The 25707-nt window shown below is 36.7% G+C and overlaps 1 protein-coding gene across 6 annotated transcripts in view; it reads left to right on the top strand.

Moving 5' to 3' along the window:
* Positions 1-22382, top strand: part of SWT1 (SWT1 RNA endoribonuclease homolog) — an 81143-nt gene extending 58761 nt beyond the window's left edge. For 2 of the 6 annotated variants that reach the window (XM_036272054.1, XM_036272055.1), the window contains exons 17-19: positions 6342-6408; positions 10888-10952; positions 21047-22382. In XM_036272054.1, the coding sequence (XP_036127947.1) occupies positions 6342-6408; positions 10888-10952; positions 21047-21176 (262 nt within the window). In that variant the 3' untranslated portion in view covers positions 21177-22382. Of the gene's footprint in view, positions 1-6341; positions 6409-6733; positions 6870-10887; positions 10953-21046 lie in introns of those variants that run through there. The other 4 variants (XM_036272056.1, XM_036272058.1, XM_036272057.1 and 1 more) reach the window with 4 other exon arrangements.
* Positions 22383-25707: the final 3325 nt, after the last annotated feature.

Here is a 25707-nt window from a genome sequence, read left to right as displayed (position 1 = left end):
AAACTGTTTTAGATGTTATACTAATGTAAAACTTGATCTTGCCAGCAGGGAATATAATTTATTCAGTTTTGTGGGATGTAAGTTATGATTTATAAATATCCAAGGACATGCTATCTGTCTTCTGAATTTCTAGAATTAGATATTATACTTGAATATTGTAGACTTTCCCTAATCCTAAGTCTGTGGTTTTATTTTTCTTTAATAGGAAAATAGTTTTATTTGAATTTTTTTAAATCCTGCTTTAGTAGATCATTTTAACACATTATTTGCTTTTTAATTTTAGATTGTTGTATTAACTCTGTCTCTTTTTTAAAGTGTGAGTGACAGTCTTTTTTTCCTTAGAGATACATGAATATTTACCTAGTATTAGATCAGATGGAAATGAAACTTGTTTAATTTAGGTTAACATGCTGCTTACTCAATGCTAATTGTTCATATATAAATAGAAAACTCTAAGTTCTTAAGTGATTAAGAGTCGGGACTTGTAGTGAGTGTTGGTTCTGTGAACTTCCTTTGTGACTTTGAGAAAGATGAAACAACTACAGAAATGGTGTTCAACCATACACAAATGGTTTGCCAGAGCAGTATAAAAAGGCAAATCAAAGAGCTTTTAGCTTACATATAAACTTTTATTTTTAAAAAACTTTATTTCATTTAATTTCATAAAACCACTGAAAAGCAAGAAGATGCAGATGGTTATTCTTTTCATTAGTGGAAAAAGCATGGCCTCCCAAGTCAAACCAAGAGGTTTGGATACCTACCACCACTCTATGTAATTTTGCACAAGGTTTTAACTACTCTGACACCTTGGTTTCTATATCTGAAAACTGATTTTCATAACAGTCAGTATTTATTGACATGTGCCAGGCATTGTGCTAAACATTTTAGATACATTATTTTATTTAGTTCATATATAAAACTTATATGGTAAATATTATTTTCTCCTCATTTCATAGGTGAGCTCAGGTGCAGAAAAATAGGTAATTTGATCATGGTCACATAATTAAATTCAGGGTGTTAAATGGAGAGTCAGACTTTGAGTAAATGTTCAATAAGACATTATGTACTATTGTTGATGCTGTTATAAGAGAAACCAAAGTACAGTCAGATCAGATTTGGTTTGTAAATAGTCTGTGAGTTTCAGATTAAATCCTACTTCAGATATCTGTTCCCCAATTCTGATTTCAGAATTCTAAAGTGAAATTTCAAAGTTAATAAACAACTTGAAGATAGGCAACCATGTCTTTTAATTTTCTTTTATATTCTGTTGCTCTTAGAATAATATACACTTGAAAAAATAGTATGCATTTGATACTTATTCATTGTTATGAATTTTTCTTGAAAGGACAAATGTGGTTATATTTATAAATAAAAATAGCCATTTACTGAAAAGTATTTTATTTCCTCTAATGGCTAATTCTTTCATTCTGTTATTCTTTTTAAAAGTTTGCCATCGATGCCCTGGCCGGTTTGGCTCAGCAGTTGGAGCGTCGGCCTGTGGTCCAGAGAGACCCAGGTTTGGTTCCCGCTAAGGGCACGTACCTCCGTACCTCGGTTGCAGTTTGTCCCCGGCCCTGGTTGGGTCGTGCGGGAGGCAGCCACTCGATGTGTCCCTTTACGTTGATGTTTTTTTCTCTCTCTCTCTTCCCACTCTATCTGAACAAAAAATGGACAAATGTCCTTGGGTGAGGATTACAAAAAAAAAAAAAAATTGCCATTGAAGGGTAGCTTTAGGACTTTCATTCAAAGAGTCTTTTGTTTTTATACTGGTATTTAAAAAAGAAATGAGAACGCTATAGAGAACGCTGACCTCTCAAGAATTTTTGTGTGGGGAATTACTAAGGCATGAAAGTCCATAAACCATTTCTCTCCATTTTATTTTCTATGTATTTCCAACAAACTGTACTCATGGTTAGTAAAAGTTAGCACAATTCTTTATACCAGGCCAAATTCCATTCTCATACTCTTAGGACATAATGAAGTCTAAATTCAACCCTAAATTGAGTGTATTTTAATAAAGTTTAGTCTATTTGTGGCTCAGTTTACCTCAAAACAGTCTTTGAGGATAATAAATTTTGTAATCAATTCTATAATGTGTATTTTAGTTCTAAGAAATAACATGAATAGATTTATTCTGATTATAACAGTAATGTATCTGAATGATGTTGACATATCAATAAACCTTTCTTCATTAGAATATAATTATGTGCTATTTTATCAAGTAATCATTTGGAGAAAAGAACTTTCTTAGAAACTTAAAATTCTGGCATTTTAACACAGAAATAGCTTGGAAACGAGTTTGTTTAAAAATAGCAATTAAGCCCTAGCCGGTTTGGCTCAGCGGTTAGAGCATCGGCCTGTGGTTCTGAGAGACCTGGGTTCGGTTCCCACTACGGGCACGTACCTCGGTTGCAGTTTGTCCCCGGCCCTGGTTGGGTCGTGCGGGTGGCAGCCACTTGATGTGTCCCTTTCACGTCGATGTTTCTCTCTCTCTCTCCCTCCCACTCTATCTGAACAAAAAATGGAAAAATGTCCTCTGGTGAGGATAAAAAAAAAATAGCAATTGAAAAGTGGAAAGAAGAGACTTGAACGGACAAGAATGATACTTTTCTTTCTTCATTAACTTCCTGTGCTGAGTCAGAAATTTTTTCTTTCCTTGGCTTTTTAGAACTATGATGCTTTGGTCTACTCTGAATCTTTGTCTTTTTGTTCACTGTTGTTTCCAAGGGCCTGGAATAATTCTTGACTCATAGTAGGTCGCAAGTATTTGTTGAATGAGAGAATAAAGGGGGTCCTATCTGCTCTGGACATTTCTAGTGTGCATCCTGCTTTTTTACTTACTACATACATTGTGAGGGTTAGCATTATCCACTAGCGATGGCCTCATGTACTAGACTCTGTATTATAGTATGCTATTATTTATAGCTTTTGTGCTGGTGAGAAGGAAAGATCTTATAGGCTGAGAAAACGGTGTATTTCAAAAAGGCAGTTCTGTAGAGACAGAGAGTAGATTAGTGGTTGCCTGGAGCTGGGGTTAGAGGTGAGAACAGAGAATGACTGCAAATGGACAAGAGGGACCTTTTGTGGGTGAAGGAAATGTTCTAAAATTGGGTTGTGGTGATTGCTGTACAGCTTGGTAAATTCAAGTTCATGAATTTTATGGTATGTAAGCTATATCTCAGTAAAACTGTATAAAGAATAAAGCCAGGTTGAGTTTTAAAAAATTTCCAATTATTTGCTAAACAGAAAACTAGGATGATATAATTCTCTTATTTGTTACGTTGGATATAACTTGTTGCTATAGATAAATATCTGATTTTTCTAAAATTGGTTTTTCTGTAAAGCATTTCAGGACAGAGAAATGTTCATTTTATTTTCTAGTGAAGTACTTTTGTGCTAATTGGCTTGGAATTTATAAGGTTTTTAATATAAAACATTTTGTTTCATCTCATTTTCTTATCTTCTTTTTGGATATTTTCAAAGCTATAAAAATGAATAGGTGTAAATTATTCTACTTTGCTGATAGTTTATTTACACTAAATTGCAGGGTTAGAACATGCTATTTATTTCCATCATCTTTTTATTTTTTATTTTTATTTTTGTTTTGTTTTATGAATTTTTATTTATTTTTTTGTTACAGATATTTTAACTTTTTACCCCATTGGCACCCCCCACCCCACCCCACCTCCGCCCCATCCCCGGCTTAGTTGTCCATGTCCATTGGTCATGCATACATGCATATAAGTTCTGTGGTTTATCTCTTCCCACCCCCCCACCCCCCATCCCCTCTTCTGAGGGATGTCAGTCTGTGCCCTACTTCCATGTGTCTGGGTCTACTGTATTCCTCAGACTGTTATGTTCATTATATTCCGTATATAAGTGAGATCATGTGGTATTTTTCTTTTTCTGCTTGGCTTCTTTCACTTAGGATAATACTTTCCAGGTCCCTCCATGTCGTCTCAAAGGATAAGAGATCTTTCTTTCTTACCGCTGCATAGTACTCCATGGTGTATATGTACCACAGCTTTTTTATCCGTTCGTCTACTGGTGGACACTTGGGCTGTTTCCAGATCGTAGCTATTGTAAATAGTGCTGCTATGAACATGGGGGTACATATATTCTTCCTGATTGGTGTTTCAGGCTTCTTAGGGTATATTCCCAGCAGTGGGATCACTGGGTCAAATGGAAGTTCAATTTTTAATTTTTTGAGGTAGCACCATATTGTTTTCCATAGCGGCTGCACCAGTCTGCATTCCCACCAGCAGTGTATTAGAGTCCCCTTTTCTCCACACCCTCGCCAACACTTGTTGTTTGATGATTTGTTGTCCATCATCTTTTTAAAAGATTGGTTTAACTTGATAGCTTTGTTTTCATTTTATGTTATAAAGCAAATTATTTATGGGCCCTCCCATATTATATTATCCTCTTTTTTTTTTTTATTTTTTATTAAGAGATTATTTGTATTTTAAAATTACCTGTTGGAAGAAAAACTTTTTCCATTAAATGGTATTCTTACTTTGATTTTTGTACAGTCTTAAAGATATTCTGTATGTGTCTCCCCCAAGGGAATATAGCTCCTTTAAAAATTAGACTATATTCTGAAAAATTATTTGTAAAAGCTCTCCCATAGTCTAACAAAGACCAAGTAGATTAAAGATGTAAGATTATTGGGATCAGTTAACGCTAACAATATCAGCAGTAACTCTAACAATATCAAGCATTGGCGAGGAGGACTTAGAGACATTTTTTTTTATAAATTTTTATAAGTTTATTTAAGCCAAATTGGCCACATATACTGGGAGCCAGATCTCAAAAGCTTTTAGCAAGATTGTTGTAATTAAAAGGCACTTGGAATTTAAAAATTAGTTGAGGTGACTTGATTTCTCATTAGTTAGATCTTTATGCACTTACTCTGTGGCTTGACACTATTAGATGATGGTAATAGTTGTTGTTACTATTATAATTAATATGTAGTGCTTGCTGAATACCAGACATTGTTACAAGGCTTTTCAGATAGTAGCTCATTGAATTCTCACAGTAACCCTATGAAGTATGGACTATTACCATCCTTATTTAACAGATAAGGAAAATAACTCACACGGAACTCACCCAAGTCACACAGCTCAATAAACCCAGGCAGGCATTGCCAATAACCACTATAATATAATGAAAGGACTGCTCCACCCCCACCCCTTTTTTTCCAAAAGAAAAAATATTTCTTCATCTTGAAAGAATTAAAAAACACTTAGTATAAGAAAATGAGAATTATTACTTCTAGAAGGAGAAATAAGTTCTTCCGATCTTCTTTATTTTTATTTTTTCCCTGTTTCCATTTATTTTGTATTTTTTAAATTTAGTTTATTTTTCCTTTATCGATTTTTAGAGAGAGAGGAAGTGAGGGAGAGAGAAATAGAAACATTAATGAGAGAGAACATCGATTACTGCCTCCTGCATGCCCCTCACTGGGGATCAGGCCCACAACTTGGGCATGTGTCTCTACCGGGAATTGAACTGGCAACCTCTTGGTGCATGGGTCGACACTCAACCACCAAGCCACACCGGCTGGACTATTTTGTACTTTTTAAAATGTTTTTATAGAGACAGGAAGGGAGAGGGAGAAATAGATAGGAATATCAATGAGACAGAAATATTGATCAGCTGCCTCCTGCACACCCCCTACTACTAGCCATAGAGCCTGAAATCTGGGCATGTACATGACCAGGGACAGCGACCTCTCTGTGCATGGGTCAGAGCTTAGTCACTGAGTCATAATAGCTGGGCTGTTATTTTGTATTTTTATGTTATTTACATATTTACATTTTATGTTATTTTTATGAATCAGTGTTAGCAATGGTCTGATTACTAATGCTTTTTCATATAATGCTAGGCTGATAGTTCAAACAGTATTATTTGAATTTAGTCACAAAATATTATATATGTGTCTGACAGTTGAGTCAGTTGTCTGGATTGGTTGAACACTTCTGTGGGAGATCTGTAAGCTTTATCTGCAGCTTAAATGATAAGTGTGAATGCACTTCACATTTCTGCGTACAATTTGAGAAACCTGTCATGTGAACTGTAATTTCATAGGATGCTTATGGTTATTGATTAATTGATATATGTATCAATGTAAATAAGCAAAGATATTTTAATAAATTGATTTGTGTTGAATTAAGCTCATGGTTTTATAATTTATAATTGATTTAAAAAGGTAAACATTCTATTATGAATATTATGCAAGTTATCTCTCATAGGGTGGATATGTTTTTGAGGAAAAGTTAAGGTATTGTTTTTTCTTTAATCATTCATTCCCCTTCCTTTGTTTTTATTTTATTTTGTAGGATTTTGGCTCCCAACAGTAATTATCAAGATGTTGAGACCCTCTATAACTTCCTAATCAAACATGAGGTATGAACAATATTTTTAAATGTTTATCATATTTCTACCATAAACAAATTTTAATATAGATTAACATTGTAGAGGTCTAAAATTCAATGGAATGCTATTTAATTGATATTTACCTTAAATTCTCAAGTGCCATAATTTGATTTTTTTTTGTTCTCTAAGTAAAAACATACAGTAGGATCCTATAATAATACACTTTCTATAACACAGAATTGTTTGTCATCGGGTGCTGTTGGCATTTTCGACAGGTTTTACTTCATTGTGTGGAAGGTTGCATGTTGTTTACCATTCCTGCTCCTCAGATACTATATGCCAGTGTTTTCCCTAGTCATTGTGACGACCCAAAACACCCTACCACTCCACCCAGCTCACCTCCCCAAATGGCCCCTGAGCAGGAAGACCACCAATCTGGTTGTGAACCACTGATTACTGCAAAGAAGAGCTATCATTTCATTTTCTCTACTGCAGCAGCAAAAAGACCCCGACTGAGAGCTGTGGTGAGGCTCCAGCATATTTTGTAAATTAACGTTCATACTTTCCTCATCCTGGCTGATCCAAGGAAAGTGTTCAGTTGGTCTTCAGTTTCTTTTGCCTAAAGCTCTTTGCACATGTTCTCGTATATTCTTTCCTTTCAAGTGTGTGTCTGTTTAATTTTTTAAATGCTCTCCTTGAAGGAATATGACATATATTCAGGTCTCACATTTGTTATGGAGTCAAACTCCTTTAAATATATTGTTTTTTTGTTCTTGATTAACTCTTTATTTAGCTATTTGTATTCAGCATCTGACATTAAGAACCTAGGGACTAAGTGTTCAGGGTTGGTTCTGCCACCTATTACCTGAATGCTCTTTGAAGAGTTAATTTTCTTTGTCTCAGTTTCTTCATATGTAAAATGGGATTAACATCAGTAAATAAATTACAGCATTCTTTCAAACTAAATAACTTAATATACCTGTATAAAGTGCTCCAGACAGTACCAGACACAGTAGGTGTTCGGTGTTACAGTGTTTATGTGTGCTTTCTAAAAATCAGCCTTGCCCGGCTGGTGTGGCTCAGTGAATTGAACATTATCCCATGGACTGAGAGGTCCCAGTTTGATTCCAAGTCAGGGCGCATGCCTGGGTTCTGAGCTTGATCCCCAGTAGTGGGGGGTGCAGGAGGCAGCTGATCGATGTTTCACTCTCACATCGATGTTTCTATTCTCTCCCTTCTTCTGTCTCTAAAAAAATCAATAAAAACAGTTTTTAAAAATTAAAAAACAATCAGCCTTAATATTACATAACCATATCATGTGATTAGGATGATTTCCTCATTTGACATGATTTGTATCATTATTTTATAATACTTTTTGAATTTCAAATTGAGTCAGTAATTCTAACAATAAAAATATATTTGTGAAAATATGATAATTTTAAAAATCACTTATCCTGGAAAAATCTGGGACATAGATCTTTTTAGTGCTTCCTATTGCTGAAAGTATTGGGATAAAATACTTAACATTAGTTATAAGAATATGTGGAATTGATTTCCAGATTTTTTAAAGTCATTTCTCTTAGCAGAACTTCCTTTCCTATACCAATTACTGCATTGGAGATATTTGTTTCATGTCATAAACAATGATAGGACCATATAAAGTTCTTAGGATATTTGGCTATTTTTATACTTAATCTTTGCCTTTTGTTCTTGAATTTTTAAGAATAAGATAGCCATTTCTAATATTTGGCATTCATTGTAAATAGTACAAGAGTTAATAACACCAATTCCACAATCCATATTATATTCATAATTCTGATAATGTTTGTTGACAAAGGCATCTTTTAACTCTTTGTTCCCTGGGAATTAAAATGGTGCACGTGAGCATAGAAATGATATTTAGCAATGTAACTTAAAATGTCCTTATGTGAGTAATTTAAAATGTTGTGAATCAAAATTAATGAATATGATGAAACAAGATATTTCAGGCTACAATCTGTAATATAGGTCATGAATTTGCATTTCAGTTTTCCTTTTTAGTAGGAAATTAGCTGCCTTTTTGTAAGTCACTTCTGACCTGGATCCACATCACCCTTTCACCCCAGCTATATTCTGGGATAAATGTTCAGATGTATGTGGGTGATCACTTTTAAAACTGGAGTCATCAAGATGCTCATTTCTCTCAAAATACTAAAGGTTTAAGGAACTATTCATATTGTATCAGGTTCAAAATCAGTCTTCTTATTGTTGTTGATAAAAATCAGCTGGTTTTTATCAACAGTTGTTGGAGAACAAGTGATTCCCTTCATCCTCTGATCAAACATCTGCAATGTTTTTGACATTTGCTTGCCTAAGTTTGGATATAGTGTAGGTTCTGGTATGTTGGGCAGTAGTGAAAATATCAGAGGCCCTGAGACCAGAGCAGAACATGTAAAGAAATAGGAATTGGACCGGTTGATAGTTTAAATACATGTTTTAGGACATTTTTAGAAGATACTTTAAAAAATTGTAAAGTACCTAAAAAGTTAATTATGATACATTATATATCAATTTAATACATTCATTATAAGTATGTTAGGTATTATATATAATTAAATAACCAATTTTAAGCTAAAATTTAGGTTCTATACATTTAAAATGTTATATTTAAAAACTATATATTTTTAACTTTCAGTGAATAAAATATTTCTACATAAATATGGTTAATTTGTTATGAAAATACTGAAGAAGGTCATAGAACTTTTGCAAATAAGCAGTACCCTTAACTCTAGAAGACTCTCATGATGTGAATCTTTAAAACAGTGTTAATTAAATCAGAGTGGGAACATTTTTTTCATCAAAGAATGCATACCAGTTAATAATACTTTAAATAAATTGAATAGAAGATAGTCTTAGTTAGTTTCCCTTCCACTAATTAAAAATTTCTTAAAATTTAGGTACTGGACTATTTGTTGAATTATCTGATAAAGAGAATTTTTCTCACAAATTTCTAGATTCTTCCCTACTCATAAGTAAACTATAACCTAAATCAGTAGTAAGCCTCAAGAAATACCGAATTGCTTCAGTGTGTATACTGCGTGTGTGCCGTGACTGGCTTTTGTAGGATAAAGGACTTTTAGTATTGTGTATTATGTCTGGATTACAATACATGTTTATGAATTGTGAAACATGTTAGTTTAAATATTTAGACCTCAATAGTCTGAAAAATACATTTCTTTTTTATTTTTAAATCCTCACTCAAGGATATTTTTCCATTTATTTTCAGATAGAGTGAGAGGGAGAGATAGAGAGAAACATCAATGTGAGAGACACACATCTATTGGTTACCTCCTACACAACCCTGGCTAGGGCCAGGGACTGAACCACAACCAAGGTATGTGCCCTTGACCGGAATTGAACCCGTGGCTCCATGGTCCAGGGGGCCGACACTAAGCCAAACTGGCCAGGGCTGAAAAATACATTTCTTTAGAAAATGTCTGTAAATCAAACTTTTTCCTAAACAGAGAGACGTTTCCACATAGTTTATAATAACCTTTGTATTTAAATGAAAGTGAAGGTTATTCAGTAATAACTTTTGGAAGGGTCAGCCATAGTATTAGAATTGAATACTTTTTCTTTCAGCTTGAATCCTTTTCTTTTTTTTTAAAATTTTTTTCTTTATTATTTTTTTTAGAGAGAGGAAGGGAGAGAGAGAGAGAGAGACGGAAACATCGATGAGAGAGAACATCTATTGGCTGCCTCCTGCATGCCCCCCACTGGGGATCGGGCCCACAATCTGGGCGTGTGCCCTGACCGGGAAACAAACTGGCAACTTCTTGGTGCATGGGTTGACGCTCAACCACTGAGCCACACCAGCCAGGCTAAATTTTTTTATTTTTATAATTCATTTACTTTCCCTAGAAAATAAATATTAAAAATCAAATATTTTAGCCTTGGCCGGTTTGTTTCAGTGGTTAGAGCATTGGCCTGTGGACCAGAGAGTCCTGGGTTCGGTTCCCGCTAAGGGCACATACCTCAGTTGCAGTTCGTTCCCACCCCAGTTGGGGTTGTGTGGGTGGCAGGGTGGCAACCAGTCGATCTGTCTCTCTCACATCGATGTTTCTCTCTCTCTCTTCCCCCTCTCTCTGAAGATAAATGCAAAAAAAAAAGAAAGAAATCAAATGTTTTAAGAGGCAAGGCTAACTGAAGCATGTCTCTGTTTCACAGAGTACATTTTTCCGTCCATTTGATCTAAAAAGCGATTGCTTTGTTGCGATTTTCACTAACTCAGGCCCATTTCTCATCTGGTTCTATGAACAGATGAGGTTGAAACAATAAGACTAATATTTTTACACATAGTTCAGTGTGAGCATTATGGTCATTGAACTTCTGATTATTATTCTGTCCTTTCTATGCAAAAACTAGAAACTTGACATTCTGCTCCTTCAGAATATGGGCCACTCTAATTGTGCTCTAACTACTCATTTGATTAATATGCATTTTTAATAACTGTATCTTGGTTCTTTTCAGGTAAATAAAAGTGTCAAATTTACTGCCCAGGAACTTTATGATTGTGTTTCACAGACTGAGTATCGGTAAGTCATATCTATATATAGATACACCGTTGAATAAGCTCTTACTGGTGGTGAAGGGATTTTTAATGTCTCTACTACACTATGACTTTTTTTTTACCTTTATTGGTATGAAATATTTTATACACACAAAAGGGCTGTGTGTATATTTGTATAACAGGTATAAGGTTTAAAGTGGTTCTTAAAATTTTTGGTCTCAAGACTCCTTTATATTTTAAAAAATTATTGAAGCCCTGGCCAGGTAGCTCAGTTGGTTAGAGTGTCATCCTGATGTATGTCAAGGTTCTGGGTTTGATCCTGGGTCAGGGTACATACAAGAATCAACCAGTAACTGCATAAATAAGGGGAACAGCAAATAGCTCGCTCTCTACAATAATAATAAAAAAAAAGTTATTGAAGAAGTCTTCAAAGAGCTGTTGTTTATGTGGCCCATATCTATTTGTATTTACTGTATTTGAAATTAGAATTGATAAATTTAAAGTATTTAGCCCTGGCCAGTTTGGCTCAGCGGTTAGAGCGTCGGCCTGCGGTCTGGAGAGACCCAGGTTCGGTTCCCGCTAAGGGCACGTACTTCGGTTGCAGTTTGTCCCCGGCCCTGGTTGGTCGTGCGGGTGGCAGCCACTCAATGTGTCCCTTCACGTCGATGTTTTTCTCTCTCTCTCTCCCTTCCTCTCTCTCCCTCCCACTCTGTACAAAAAATGGAAAAATATCCTCGGGTGAGGATAAAAAAATAAAAAAATAAAAAAAAATAAAAAAATAAAAAATAAATAAATAAAGTATTTATAAATAACACTAGCTAATTAATTACATGTTAAGATAAGTAATATAGATTATGAAAGAATTTTTCCCAAACAAAAAATACTATGAGAGTGGCATTGTATATTTTTGCAGATTTCTTAATGTCTGGCTTTAATAGAAGAAAACTGAGTTCTCATTGCTGCATTTATTCTGTTTCCATAATCACATCATGTATCACTGGAAAACTACTGGGTCCTCTTGCAAGAGTGAGAATGCAAAAGGCAAACCATGTCTCAGACTCAGTACCAAACGGTCAGGGGTTCAATTCCTGGTCAAGGGCACGTGCCTGGGTTGCATGTTTGATCCCCAGCCCCGTCAGCGTATGTGCGGGAAGCAACCAATAGATGTCTCTCTCTCACATCGGTGTTTTTCTCTCTCTCTTCCTCCCTCCCTTCCTCCCACTCTCTAAAAATCAATGGAAAAAATATCCTCAGGTGAGCATTAACAACAACAAAAATGTGGGTTAATTTTACCTGCTGAGGTATGGAGCGGGTTGGTTTATAATCAGTTCTGTTATAATGTGTGTGTTCCTAACATCACCCCTGCATTATGCAAAATCGTGCAGTGAAAACCTCAGGGCTCATGAGAAAAGATGGGGCTGGTGCATATCACTCAAAAAGTTAATAAAGGACGCATTGAAAAATCAAAATGGTATCACAGATTTCCACATGTTCAGTGGTTAGGAAATACATAAACACCATAATAAAATTGACACCTTACCTTGAAGAGAGGTCAGATTGCTTGTGCAAGTGGTCATTGGAAGGGCTGCAGCTTGTCAGTTAGTGTGATGTGCTTGGGGAAGGGTTATCTGAAATTGGATGCAAAATTGCAGCACCAAATGTGAGTGGATGTGGCCCATAACACAGGAAAGGTAGCTGGTACATGTTTGAGTGTGCATGAGTGTGTTTTGTGTATTCCTAAGCAGCTTGGGTCAGCTGGGTGCAGTTTTCTCTATTCATCTAGAATATCTCACTGCTGAAATTGTGTGTAGGAAAGTGTAAAGTTTGCATTTTGTGCTCAGATTGTTTTTTATACTATATCAATGGTGTCGGAACAAATCTGTGTGTTCGGAATAAGCACTGTAGCAGAGCTGACTGCATTTTCATTTTCACTACTATGTAATATGCCACTGCATCACTAAGTCACTGTTTATTTGCCATTTATAATGTGCAGATATACCTGTGTGGCTACGAAATTTTATGTGCAGGCTCAGTGACTAAGTTAACTATCAGGATACTTCTGTTAAACTCTTAATTGATAAATTTATTTGATGATTGAGACACTAGGATTGATAATCATACACATGTTATTAAGCAGCACAGCTATGAAAGTTCACTCATTAGATTCAAATAAATTTTCCAAGAAAACCTGAAGCCAATGGGTATGTGTAATGGTATAGTTGAGGGTACAAATGATGTTTTACTGTAATCTTCAGACTCTCAATTAGTTATACTCTTACTTATAGATCTTTACAGCCAATTTACCTTTAAATGTCGTGTACATGACATTTGTGTCAAAAATATAATGTCTATTAAACTTAGCCATATTTTTGAAGGTATAGGAAGCCCACTAACTGTAGGTAACTCGGAGGGCAGAGTCCCTTACATGATGGTTCGATCAGATGTCTAAAATTATTTTAATTTCACCTTACTGTTGGAATAGTTGAACAACTTTTTTCAGAGGGGGAGTGGGAGGTGGGAAGGGTACAAGGGTCAAAGTTGAATGTTAACGTTAAAGCACTTGTTACCTGTTTTTCTCTTCTGTTTTCTACTTTCAGTACCGGGGATTTGAACTATGGTATTAATAAGCTCCCTCTCATACTCAAAAGGATGATGTTGAAATCAAATATATCTAATATCTTGAAGGCATTGAAAAATGGCAATTGCTGTTCCGGCTTTTGATTAATAGCTTTTAGAGTTCTTACTCTGCTGTTTGTTTTGAAATTATTTGCCCTATTTACAGTGAATGTTGTCTCCCGTATGGCCCTCTGTGTAGTCCATAGCTTGCAGTTTTCAAATAAGCTGCCAAGAGATGTTCTCTTGGTGTCACTGGTTCATATTAGACACTGGTCAGATGCAGTAGATGTAAGGTGGCCAAGTTTTCCTGTGTCTCGGAGGTGAAAACAGAGTGATTTAACTTGCATATAGCTGGCCACCTTTGGGGATGTTAAGAAAAGCAATGACCTAAAATGTCTGAATTTCCTGTTTTTTTGTTTTTTAATATAACGGGTCATTTGTGAGAAAGGAGACTTGATATGCCCAACAGCATATTTACTGCAGCAGGGATGTAATTAAGTAGCTGAAGAACATAAAACTATTTTATAGATTCTGATATAGCAAGGAATTGAGGTTTCAGATTGAAAGTAGCTTTGATCCAAAGTTGAATTTCATGAACCTGGAGAAATCTGTGTTCACTATAAACCAGTTAGTGTGTCTGTTTTCTGTAATCTGTAGACTCTTTGACGTAGCTTTTGCTCCTGCCAGTGGGGTCTGTGCACTGTTGACCCTGAGCAGATAAGGAGTTTGCTCAGAAAATTCAGGATGGTAAATAAGTGATATTATCAAACAGATGACCAAATTTATATCTTGTGTAGTATCTTTTGTATGTATGAGAAAGAAGTCAGGAGTAGTATTTAATTCACTTAGTTTGCCCTGTAATTTCTTGACAAACTATTCTGGCATGTTTGTGAGGCAAGTCCCTAAGGTCACTCTTTCTAGATGAAATGCAAACTAGTTTGTGACATCAGCCTCTTAAAGCACCTGGCATATCCGAACAACATGTATACCAGAAGCTTTCTTTTTTTTTTTTTTTTTATCCTCACCCGAGGACATTTTTTCTATTTTTTGTTCAGATAGAGTGTGGGAGGGAGAGAGAGAGAGAGAGAAACATTGATGTGAAAGGAACACCTCGAGTGGCTGCCACCCACACGACCCAACCAGGGCCGGGGACAAACTGCAACTGAGGTACGTGCCCTTAGCGGGAACCGAACCCGGGTCTCTCAGGACCGCAGGCCGATGCTCTAACCGCTGAGCCAAACCGGCCAGGGCCAGAAGCTTTCTTTTGCTGTGGCAAGTGCTTTCAGGAATGACTGTTTTCCGACTCCAGGGATCAGCTCCATCAGCTCCCTGGTAGTGTCTCAGATTGCCTTAGAGCTGTGGTTCTCTGAGCTGTGGTTCCAGGACCTGAGTGTCAGCATCACCTGGGCACTTGCAGGAAACACACGTTCTACGGCTCCACCCCAGACCTTCTGAGTCAGAAACTCGGGGGATGGAGCCCAGCCACCTGTTTGCCAGTACCTCCAGGGCATGCGCAAGTTGGGGGACACCTGGGTTAAATTAATGACCTGATCTATCCAAGAAACCTTAGACAGAAAAAGCCTTAGAGGAAAAGTAATCTAGAAATCAAATTTAGACCTTTGATGTTTATTTTAATTAGAAAAGCATTACATTATTTTTTGTTTATAGATGCAGTAATACTTTGCAGCAAATTTGACTTCATTATTTGTGACAGAAGATGTTATAAAAGTATAGACTTTTTTTCTTTTTCTAATCGAGGTAAAATTCACATAACAAAATTAACAGTGAACCAATTTGAAGTGTACTTTTCAGTGGCATTGAGAGCATCCATTCTGTTGTGCAACCGTCACCTCGGTCTAGTTCCAAGACATTTCCAATCACCCTGGTTGGAAGTTCCACACCCATTGAGCAGTCATTCTCTGTTCTCCCCTCCTGGCCCCAGATTCTGGCAACCACGAATCTGCTTCTGTCTCTATGCATTTATTCATGCTGGGTGTTTCTTGTAAGTTGAATCATGTAACATATGACCTTATGTATCTGGTTTTCTTCACTTAGCATGATGTTTTTGAGGTTCATCTCATTGTAATATATACCACTACTTCATTCCTTTTAAAGGCTGAATAGTGTTCCATTGTATGTGTATGCCACATTTGTTTATCCACTCATCTGTTGTTGAACATTTGGGTTTTTTCCACTTCGGGGCTAGTGTGAATAGTGTTGCCTTTGGTTTACAAGTATTTGTTTGAATCCTTTCTTTACATGTTGGGGTTGGGGGGCATATACCTAAAGTAGAATACCTGGTCATGGTCATTCTGTTTAACTCTCTGAGGAAATGTTTTCCACAGCAGCTTGCACTGTTACCTTCCCACCAGCAATATACAAGGTTCTGATTTCTCTATAGCCTCACCAACATTTATTTTGCACCTTTTGATTATAGCAATTCTAATGAGTGTGAAATTTTATCTCGTGATTTCAGTTTGTATTTCCTTAATTACTAATGCTGTTGAGCATCTTTTCATATGCTTGTTGGCCATTTGTCTTTGGAGAAATATCTATTCAAGCCCTTTGCCCATTGTTAAGTGGGTTGTTTTTCTTTCTGTTGTTGACTTACAAGAATTCTTTATGAGGAATCTGGCTCCAGGTCAAAATCCTAGTGTGATCTTTCAGGCTTGACCGTTGGCAGTTACGTGGCTTTAATGTGGCAGGCTCCACGGGGGAAGGCTGCCTTCCCCATACTGGATTTGGGGCACAGCCAGTGCATTGCAGCCTTCTGGAGGGGGTTGCAGGCAGTGCTCAGGCCTGCATTCCGAGTCCGGGCAACTTCATTTGGAGGCCTACTTTGCGGGGCTTTGCCCAAGACACCTCTGCTGAGACCTCTTTCTGGAGGCCTTGGCTAAAGTATTTTTCTCTACTCTGCTTTTCTTCTCCTAGCTCTTCTCCTTTGCTGTGGTCTGGATGTTTCTGTCCCCACCAAATTCCTATGTTAAAATCCTGTTGCCCAAGGTCATGATCTTAGAAGGTGGGGGCTTTGGGAAGTGATTGGGTCATGAGGGTGGAGCCCTCATAAATGGGATTAATGCTCTTATAAAAGAGGGCTGTCACTCGAATGTAGCTGTCCTGGCACCTTGATCTGGGACTGCCCAGCCTCCAGAACTGTGAGAAATAAATTTGCTGCTTATAGCCCACCCAGTCTGGGATATTTTGTTATGGCAGCCCGAATGGACTAACACACCCCTCTCTCCCCTCCCTAGCCATTTGGGTCTACGAAGAGGCAGGAGCCTTAGTCAGGGCTCCTCATTAGTTAGATGATGCCCACTCTCTGCACTGCACAGTCTGACCCTTGCCTGGCGTCATTCTGTGGGGAAAAGGAGCACTAGGGAGCTGGCACTGTTTATTTGGGCTCTTGCCTGCAATGTCACAGTAAGTGGACGGAGTCTTGATTGTTCCTTTCAGTTTGGCTTGCTGACTGTCAACCACCTTAGCACCCGTCAGCTGAACATGTTATATGTTCTGGATATTAGACTCTTATCAGATATGTTAATTTGGAAGTATTCTCTCTCATTGTATAAGTTGTCTTTTCACTGTGCACCTTTGATGCACAAGTCTTAAATTTTTTAAAGAGATTTCTGTTTAATCATATTTTATGTTATGCTTTACCCCAAAATAGCATTGCCAGATAAGAAACCAGACAAAATATTGGAGACATTAAAGAGAATAAGAATCTTTGAACTAAACCATGCAAAATGGTATAAATGTCCACCTGAACAAGTGCTTGGGGCAGAGCACCAGGCTGTAGAAGGGAAACAAACTGCAGTCACCACACCAGAACTGAGTTGTATCAAAAGTGCTCCCAGGCTATTTGTATTTTTGCCTTAAAACATGAATTGTTTATACTGTCTCCAAGGGACAAAACAGAATTTTTCCTGGGCAATTTACATACATAATTCTTGCTTTTTTTTTTTTTTTTAATTATAGTTGAAAAGTTTTTCATTTTGATAGCATCCAATTTGTGTGTTTTTTCTTTGGTTGCTTGGGTGTCATATCTAAGAATCCATTGCCCTAAGATCATAAATATTTACAGTTTTCTTTAAAAAAATTTTTGTTGTTGTTAATCCTCACCTGAGGATATTTTTTCCATTGGTTTTAAATAGACTGAAAGGGAGAGAGGGAATGAGGGAGAGAGAAACATCAGTGTGAAAGAGACACTTCAGTTGGCTGCTTCCTGCAAGACCCAGATGAGGGCTGGGGATTGAACCTGCAACCCAAATACATGCCCTTGACCAGGAATCGAACCCAAGACCCTTCGGTCCACAAGCTGACACACTAACTGCTAGCCAAACCGGCCAGGACAGAATTTTATAGTTTGATCCCTAACAGGTCATTGATCCATTTTGGTTCATTTTTGTATATGGTATGAAGTACACGTCTGGTTTCACTCATTTGCATGCGGATATCAAGTTGTCCTAGCACTATTTGTTGAAGAGACTCTTCTTTTCCTATTGAATGGTCTTGGCATCCTTGCTGAAAAGCAATTGACCATATATGTGAGGGTTTATTTCTAGACCGTCAATTCAGTTCCATTGGTTTGTATGTCTGTCTTTATGCCAGTACCACACTGTTTTGATTAAAGTTGTTTTGGGGGTAAGTTTTCAAAATTGGGAAGTGTGAGTCATGTAAAATTATTTTTCTTTTCAAGATTTGGCTATTTGGGCTCCGCTTTTCCGTTCCTACAAAAAAGATTGTTGGGATTTTGATAGGGATTGTGTTAAGTATGTAGATTGCTTTGCGGAGTATTATCATTGTATTAAGTTTTCCAGTCTATTAACATGGGATGCCACTAATTTAGGTCTTTAATTTCTTTTGACAATGTTTTATAGTTTTTAGTGTACAAGTCTCTGCCTCTTTGCTTAAATTTATTCCTGAGTAGTTTAATCTTTTTCATGTTATTGTAAATGGAATGTTTCTTGCTATTGCTATTTCCCTTTCAAATTGTGTACTGTTAGTATATGGAAATGCAACTGATTTCTTGTGTGATCTTTTATTTTGCAGTGTTGCTGAAATGGTTTATTAGCTCTAACAGTTATCTTGTGGATTCTTTAGGATCGATAGAGATCATTTTACTTATTTGTTTATAATTTGTATACTCGTGTGTGTGTGTGTGTGTGTGTGTGTTTAATCTGTATAGAACTTCTAGCACAATGTTGAGTAAAAGAGGTGAATGTGGGCATCCTTAACTTGTTCCTAATTGTAGGGGGAAAGCTTTCAGTCTTTCACCATTGAGTATGATATCAGCCATTATATACTGTTTTATATTAGGGTTACATTGTATTCAGTTTTTCTTAGAGCAGTTCAGAGAGTTGTAAAATAAATATCCATTGTAGACTTTCTTAATTGTACCTAGAAAGAATTTTGGAAAAACTGCATCAAAAGTTGAAGTTACGTCCCTTAAATTCACACTACTGTTCTGTTTGGACAAAATGAGCCATGGAAATGAATCAGATAATTGATGGAGGTTTTTTCTCATTGATTTGATAAAATTTCCAATTATTTTGACCTGAGACTTGGTCAAGCAAGTTTTATACCCATAATTGGACAATTTAGAGAAACAGTGGCAGTTTTGCAGAGATTTCATGAGCAACATAGAATTACAGAACTAGAAGCAACTTCCCCAGTCTTGAACTTTGTTCCAGAAAAGATCAGGAGTTGGGATTTTTTAGTTTGAAAAAAACCAAAAAATTCGATCACTGTAAGAGACAAAGTATTTGTACTATTGAAGGAAAAAGGGATAACAACTTTTTGTTTTGTTGTAATTTAGGAAGCCTTGGGTCAGATAGATTGGTTTTTTAGGCCCAATGTAAAGAACAAAATTCTGAGCAATTAAGAGATATCAAAATATGTAATAGGCTGCCTCTCACAGTTGTGTCTGGTGTTTATGTGACCCCACATTTAACATTCTGCCATTCTACATATAAGTCATAGGCAAAAGGAATTCAAGAATTCCTATCATTATAATCTAGTGTGGACCAAATATACAAGATGAAAAACACCTCATACTTTCTTCAGTCAGCAATGACAACTTGCTGCAGGAAGCAGAACCCATAGGTGATAATCCATTGTCAGAACGGTGATTCACACAAGTAAAGAAACCACATGCCACTAGGATAACAGGAGAGAGTGTTCATCTCCTAACTGTGAGAGGAAGAAAAAGAAGACACAGAAGAAGATTCAAATTCTAGTTACTAAAGGGGTATTTTCCTGTGAAATAAATAACCAAGAACAGGTACAGGGACGTGTTTTATTTTTAAGTTTGAAGAAAACATCTCTCTCCCATTTGGGATCTCTTAGGGTCTTCCGAAAATCATTTTCTGAATAGTTGTGAAGAATTGGCAGCAACATAACACTAATTTTAAGCAATCTAAATATAGAAAATAGGACTAGAGAACATAAAGCCAAAAGTCAGGTTTTAGTCAGCTTCACAGAAACCACACATCTTCAGAAATTGAGGCCACTCAAGATATGTTGTGTTCACTTTGCTGTTGCCACTACCTTTCATCCTACACCTGAGTTCTGATGGACTTCATTTTTCTTTGTACCCTACATCAAGGCATCCATGGGGGAGGAGGGTGCAGTGGGGAGAGGCAGCTAGTGATCTTTACCAACACCAAGGAGATGGCTTGGAGTGATCTAGTGCCAGAGAAGTAATGACTCATTTACATAATAAAAGTAACTGTAATTTCTTGAACACTTAATGTGTCAGACGCTTTACTAGATGCTGTGTATTCTTCATGAATTTATATAGACAGTCTCCCAGTAGATTTAAATAGATTTCAATGGGATCTGGACTCTAGACACTCCAGAGTCCAGGTAGGGTTCATCTTGGGTGAAATTGTGCATAGCCATGGCATATGTTAGGTATTACAGCTTCCACCTTTGGATAAGAGTAATTAACTAATACTCAGTTGTTAACTGCTAGATAACTTATTTAGCAATTCATTTTGAGTTGAAGCTCTGTTAACTTCTTACCCCCTTCTCTAGTGTCTGTTCCTAGCAGGAGGAATATTCTTAGTATCCTCCAGTCTACCTGTTCTTTAACTCCCAAGCTAAATAACACAAAATTATGTGATCTACCTCCGCCCCCAGCCTTGCTTACCCCTCAGATTAGAACTTGTTAACATCACCCCAAATCCTGGGAGAGGTCCTTTAGACACTATGCAAAGAACTATTGTTAAGCACCCAACTTTGTTGTTTAAGCAGGTCTGCCGTGAGAACCCTTATTCCTGAATTCTAGGAATTGCATCAAGTCTTCATGTTGATTGTCGGAAAACTATTCTAAGTGCTTCTCCTCCCATGTTTTGTCTGTGCTAAGAAACCATAACTCTTGGTATTTTTCTCTTTCAAATATAAAAGAATGTATTTCAAATCCCAGTGTTACTCTGTTGTATGAAGATTTTAATTTACCTGACCAGCTCTCTTGCAGTGATTTAACATTTCTTTATTCCCCAGGGAAAAGTTAACCATCGGCTGCCGCCAGCTGGTTGAGATGGAGTGTGCCATGCAGCAATGCAATGCATCTGTGTATATGGAGGCCAAGAACAGGGGATGGTGTGAAGACATGCTCAACAGTAGGGACTGAGTCTGATTGGTAACTTGAAAGGATTGCATTTGTCCTGAAGAACAAGAGTAGCTTTCAACCTTTAGAGCCAAACCCAAGAGACTTGTAAGAAATGTCTCATTTGTATAAAAAGGTGATTGCTTGTTACTGACAGTCTCATTGAGGTTCTATGAAAAGCCTAATGCATCCCTTATGGGAAAAACTGTGAACTCAACTCTGCTGAAGTTGACAATACCTCCCTACCTCTACTCCTGTTACTGAGCCAGTATGTTTAAGGGAAGGGGAGTTTGTTTTATTTTAGTCACCTTTGGGCAGGAGCCACTGTGGCATCTGAGGAAGCACAGCATTAGCATCTCTCAACCCTGAATATGGTTATGGGACCGGTAGGACCTGACCATGCTCACATTCCATGAATAAAATCTTATCCCGGGTTGTTTTTGATCAGTATCTTCCCTGTAGACCTGGTGAATAGAATGCACATCCCTTCCACTTCCCCAAGGTAGTGAAAATAGAATTTTTGCTTCAGCTCCAACTTGCAATAGCAGCCTTTCTTCTGCCCTAGGCGTGTCACTTTCCAGTGCATTTCTAGTGGGAAGAGCAGGGAGATCCCTATGCAGTTCCCCTTACATGTGAAGCAGCATGAATTTTTGGGATTAGGTGGCAGTGACCGAAGTTTCCCCTAGCTAAACCAAGTGTTTAATTGACATATTTCTTATTTAGTTATATGAGTTGGAAGTCCTTGTTTCTAGAGTATATTATGCTTTTGTTAGTACATTAGATTAAATCTAATTTGGTATTCTATTATAAGGGTTAATTAATTTTTTTAAAAACTAAGTTATTTTTTAGTAAGATTTAACTTTTCACTTTACTTCCAAATTATATTTCTGAACTGTGTACAAGGTATAATTATAAATGTCATCCTCTCCAATAAAAGAGAACCTAGCCAGTCTGCTCACTAGCAGTCTGTGCAGGACCCACTGAGCTGTTTGCATACAAAGCCACACCTCCACCGGGGGCTCAGAGTGCAGCTTTGAACCTGAGGGAAGCCTCTGCTCCCTGAGGAGCCAAAACATCCCTTCCCTTGGACCAAAAGAACTTTTCAGGTCTTTATCCCTTAGCTGCTTCTGGTTGTTACTGTTGGGTCTCAGCTCTGCTTTGTTACTACCCTCTCTTTCCTTTGTATCTTTTTAATATATGTTATGCATTTCAGAACATTTCTTTTTACTCCTATCCTGCTTACTTCCTCATGTTTCATCCTTATTTATATGGATTTATATCTTAGTCTGTATGTCTTTTAGTTTGTGCATTGTCAATTCACTTTGTAAATTTTATTGATATGTGAAGGTGTTTTCTTCTGTCTTTTTAATTTTGATCTAGAAACATTCTTTTAAACTTTTTTAGTCTGTTTCTTTGAAATATCAGGTGTTTTTTTCTCCCTTCCTTGTTGCCTTTTCTAATCTTGAATTGTATTACACTAAGTCTAATGTCTGTCACCGTGCACTTACCACAGTATTGACTGTATGCCCCCCCCTTCACCTTTTCAGTCAGCCCCCTACTCTCTGACCCCCTGACAACCACCAGTATGATCTGTTACTGAGTCTGTTTTTTGTTTTGTTTTAGATTCCACATACAAATGAAACCTTACAGTATTTTCTCTGACTTATTTTACTTGGCATAATACCCTCTAGGTCTATCCATGTTGTTGCAAATGACAAGATTTCATTCTTTTTTATTTCTGAGTAATATTCCATTTATTTTTGCTTTTGTTTCCCTTGCTTGAGGGGACATATCCATAAAGATATTACTGAGGCTGATGTCAAATAGTTTGCTACCTATGTTGTCTTCTAGAGGCTTTATGGTTCCAGGTCTTAGTCTTTAATCCATTTTAGTTTATTTTTGTATGTGGTGTAATAAAGCGGTCCGGTTTCTTCTTTTTTTGCATCTATCTGTCCAGTTTTTCCAGCACCACTTTTTGTTGTTTCCTCATTGTATATTCTTGCCTTCTTTGTTGTAGATTAATTGACGCTATAAGCAAGGGTTTATTTCTGTGCTATTCTGTTCCACTGATCTAAGTGTCTGTTTTTTGTCCTAATACTATACTGTTCTGATTTCTATGGCTTTGTAGTAGTCTGATATCAAGGAGTGTGGTACCTCCAACTTTGTTCTTGCTCAAGATTGTTTTGGCTATTCAAGGTCTTCTGTGATTCCATAGAAATTTTAGGATTTGTTCTAATTTTGAGCAGAATGCCATTGATACTTTGATAGGGACGGCACTGAATCTGCAGATTGTTTTCATATATTTGTTTTGATGGAAGAATTATCAGATCCTTAGAAGAGCAACTCCAGGTTTTGAAATCTCCCTTCTTTAATATGTATGGCTATTATATTTTGAGCAGAAGCCATCAGAAGCATACCACGAACAAGTGGACTGATGGGGAGAGTCACACCAGGGGAAGGGCTTCCCCATCTGTCTACTTTACGCCCTTGGCTTTGCCTTAGTAGGAGCTGGTGATAACTTCACGAGAGGCATCCCTGAGAATTATTCCATCAAAGTTCCTGGCACCATTTTACACTAGCCTTTCCACTTTTCTAGAGTGCTATATAAACAGAGCGTTTGCAGCTGACTTTTCATTTAGCATGCCTTTGTGATCCATCCATGTATTATCAGTACTTCAGTTCTATTAATTCAAGTAGTATTCTATTGTATGGATGGAATTGATTCATTCACCAGTTGGAAGGATATTTCAGTTTTGGGCAATTATGAATAAAGCTGCTATATTCACACAAAGGCTTCTGTGTGAACATGTTCTCCTTGCACTTGGATAAATACCTAAGAATGGGATTACTATGTCATAAGGTATTTTTCTAAGAAATGGCCAAACTGTTCTCCAAAGTGACCTTAAAATTTTCTAATTCCTTCAGTAATTTTTCATTACTCTGTATCCTAACCAGAATTTGGTATTATTGTTTTAATAGGTGTGTATGACATCTTGCTTTTTACATTTTCCTAATGGTTTATGATAGAGAACATCTCTTCATGTTCTTACTGGAACCCATTTATCTTCTTTGAATTGTCAATTCAAATCTTTTGCCCAGTTTAAAACTGGATTGTGTGATTCATTTTTAGAGTTTTGGATTCAAATCCTTGATCAGATGGTTTTCTTTCAGGCCTGTACATTTAAGGACTTGGTACCACTTTTGGTTTAGACACTAGCTTAATGTAGAAGGTAGATCTTTTCATGACTTGCAAGTAGCCTTTGGTAGATGCTTTCCAATATAGCAACCCTATTCTTACATTGCTGGGTATTTTACTTCATCTCATAACTTCATTCTCTCATTCAAGTTTGGTATTCCTGTGTACTTTTTCTAGGCTAAAATTATATTACTTCCTTAGCCATTTATTCAAACATACACCCTTTTCCAATTCTATTTCCACAAGATATCCCATATATACCCAGTTTTATAACTAAGCGTTGCTTCTCTTATTCAACTTCCAGTAAGCTATGAAGCTATTCATAGTGAAGCTTAAATATTTTGTTGGCCATTGTGCTATTAAGTTGAAGAATCCATGACATGTTTGTATGTCCTCCTTATAAACTTTAGTTGTTGTTCAGTGTATCCTTTTAATACTCTTGAGAAACTTCTGGATTTATTATGAAGGAAATTGGTGCTTCACTGTAATTCTTTTTTAACCTACAGATGATTTAATGTTTTCTTGATTTTTTAAAAATTGAGTAAATTTGACGTGTAACATTGTGTAAGTTTAAGGTACAGTGTTATGCTGATACATTTATATGTTGTAATGATTGCTGTGTAGTGATTATTTATCATATTACATAATTTATAGTGTCTATATTCATTATACTGTGCATTAGATCTTTATGGCTATTTACACCTTGTTGCCAAGTTTGTATACTTAAACACCATCACCCTTGCTCCTTCCCTCCTCAAGCCCCTAACCACCACCATTTTACTCTTGTTTTTACGGGTTTTACTTTTTTAGATTCCACATGTGCTATCATACAGTGCTTGTCTTTCTCTTACTTATCTTAACATAATGTGCTCAAGATTCATCCATGTTGTAGCAAATGGAAAGACATCCTTTCTCATCTAACAGGTCTCCTGATTATGGGACCAAATTTGTGACTTGGCCTTATTATTTAAGATCATATGTTGGTGTTTCCTTTCTTTTTTCTTTTACACCTAGTTAATTTACCTGTATCTTATGTCTCGGTGAAAGATTCTTCAAATCTTTTTTGGAACAAAGTAGGATACAAATAAATGCCTAATACTATAGACACTGAGTTTTCTATGGCTCATACTTTTCTAAAGGCAACTCTGGAGTTGCAAAAATACCCTAATCAACTCTTTCCCCTTTGCCTATTTAAATTTTAAGTTAAGAATTCTGAGGTCCGGAGAGATTATAGGTATCAAGCAAGGATTCTAGCACTGTATCACATTCACAAATCTAGGGGCTCCCCCACCCAAAAAATATCGTTATGTAAGAAATTCTAAAATGTGTTGAGTAATGGTAAAGCTTGTATGATGTACA

Source organism: Molossus molossus, unplaced genomic scaffold (assembly GCF_014108415.1).
Source record: "Molossus molossus isolate mMolMol1 unplaced genomic scaffold, mMolMol1.p scaffold_m16_p_20, whole genome shotgun sequence".
Lineage (NCBI taxonomy): Eukaryota > Metazoa > Chordata > Mammalia > Chiroptera > Molossidae > Molossus > Molossus molossus.
Note: the sequence above shows the minus strand (reverse complement) of the source record. Positions and strands in the feature narration are given on the sequence as shown.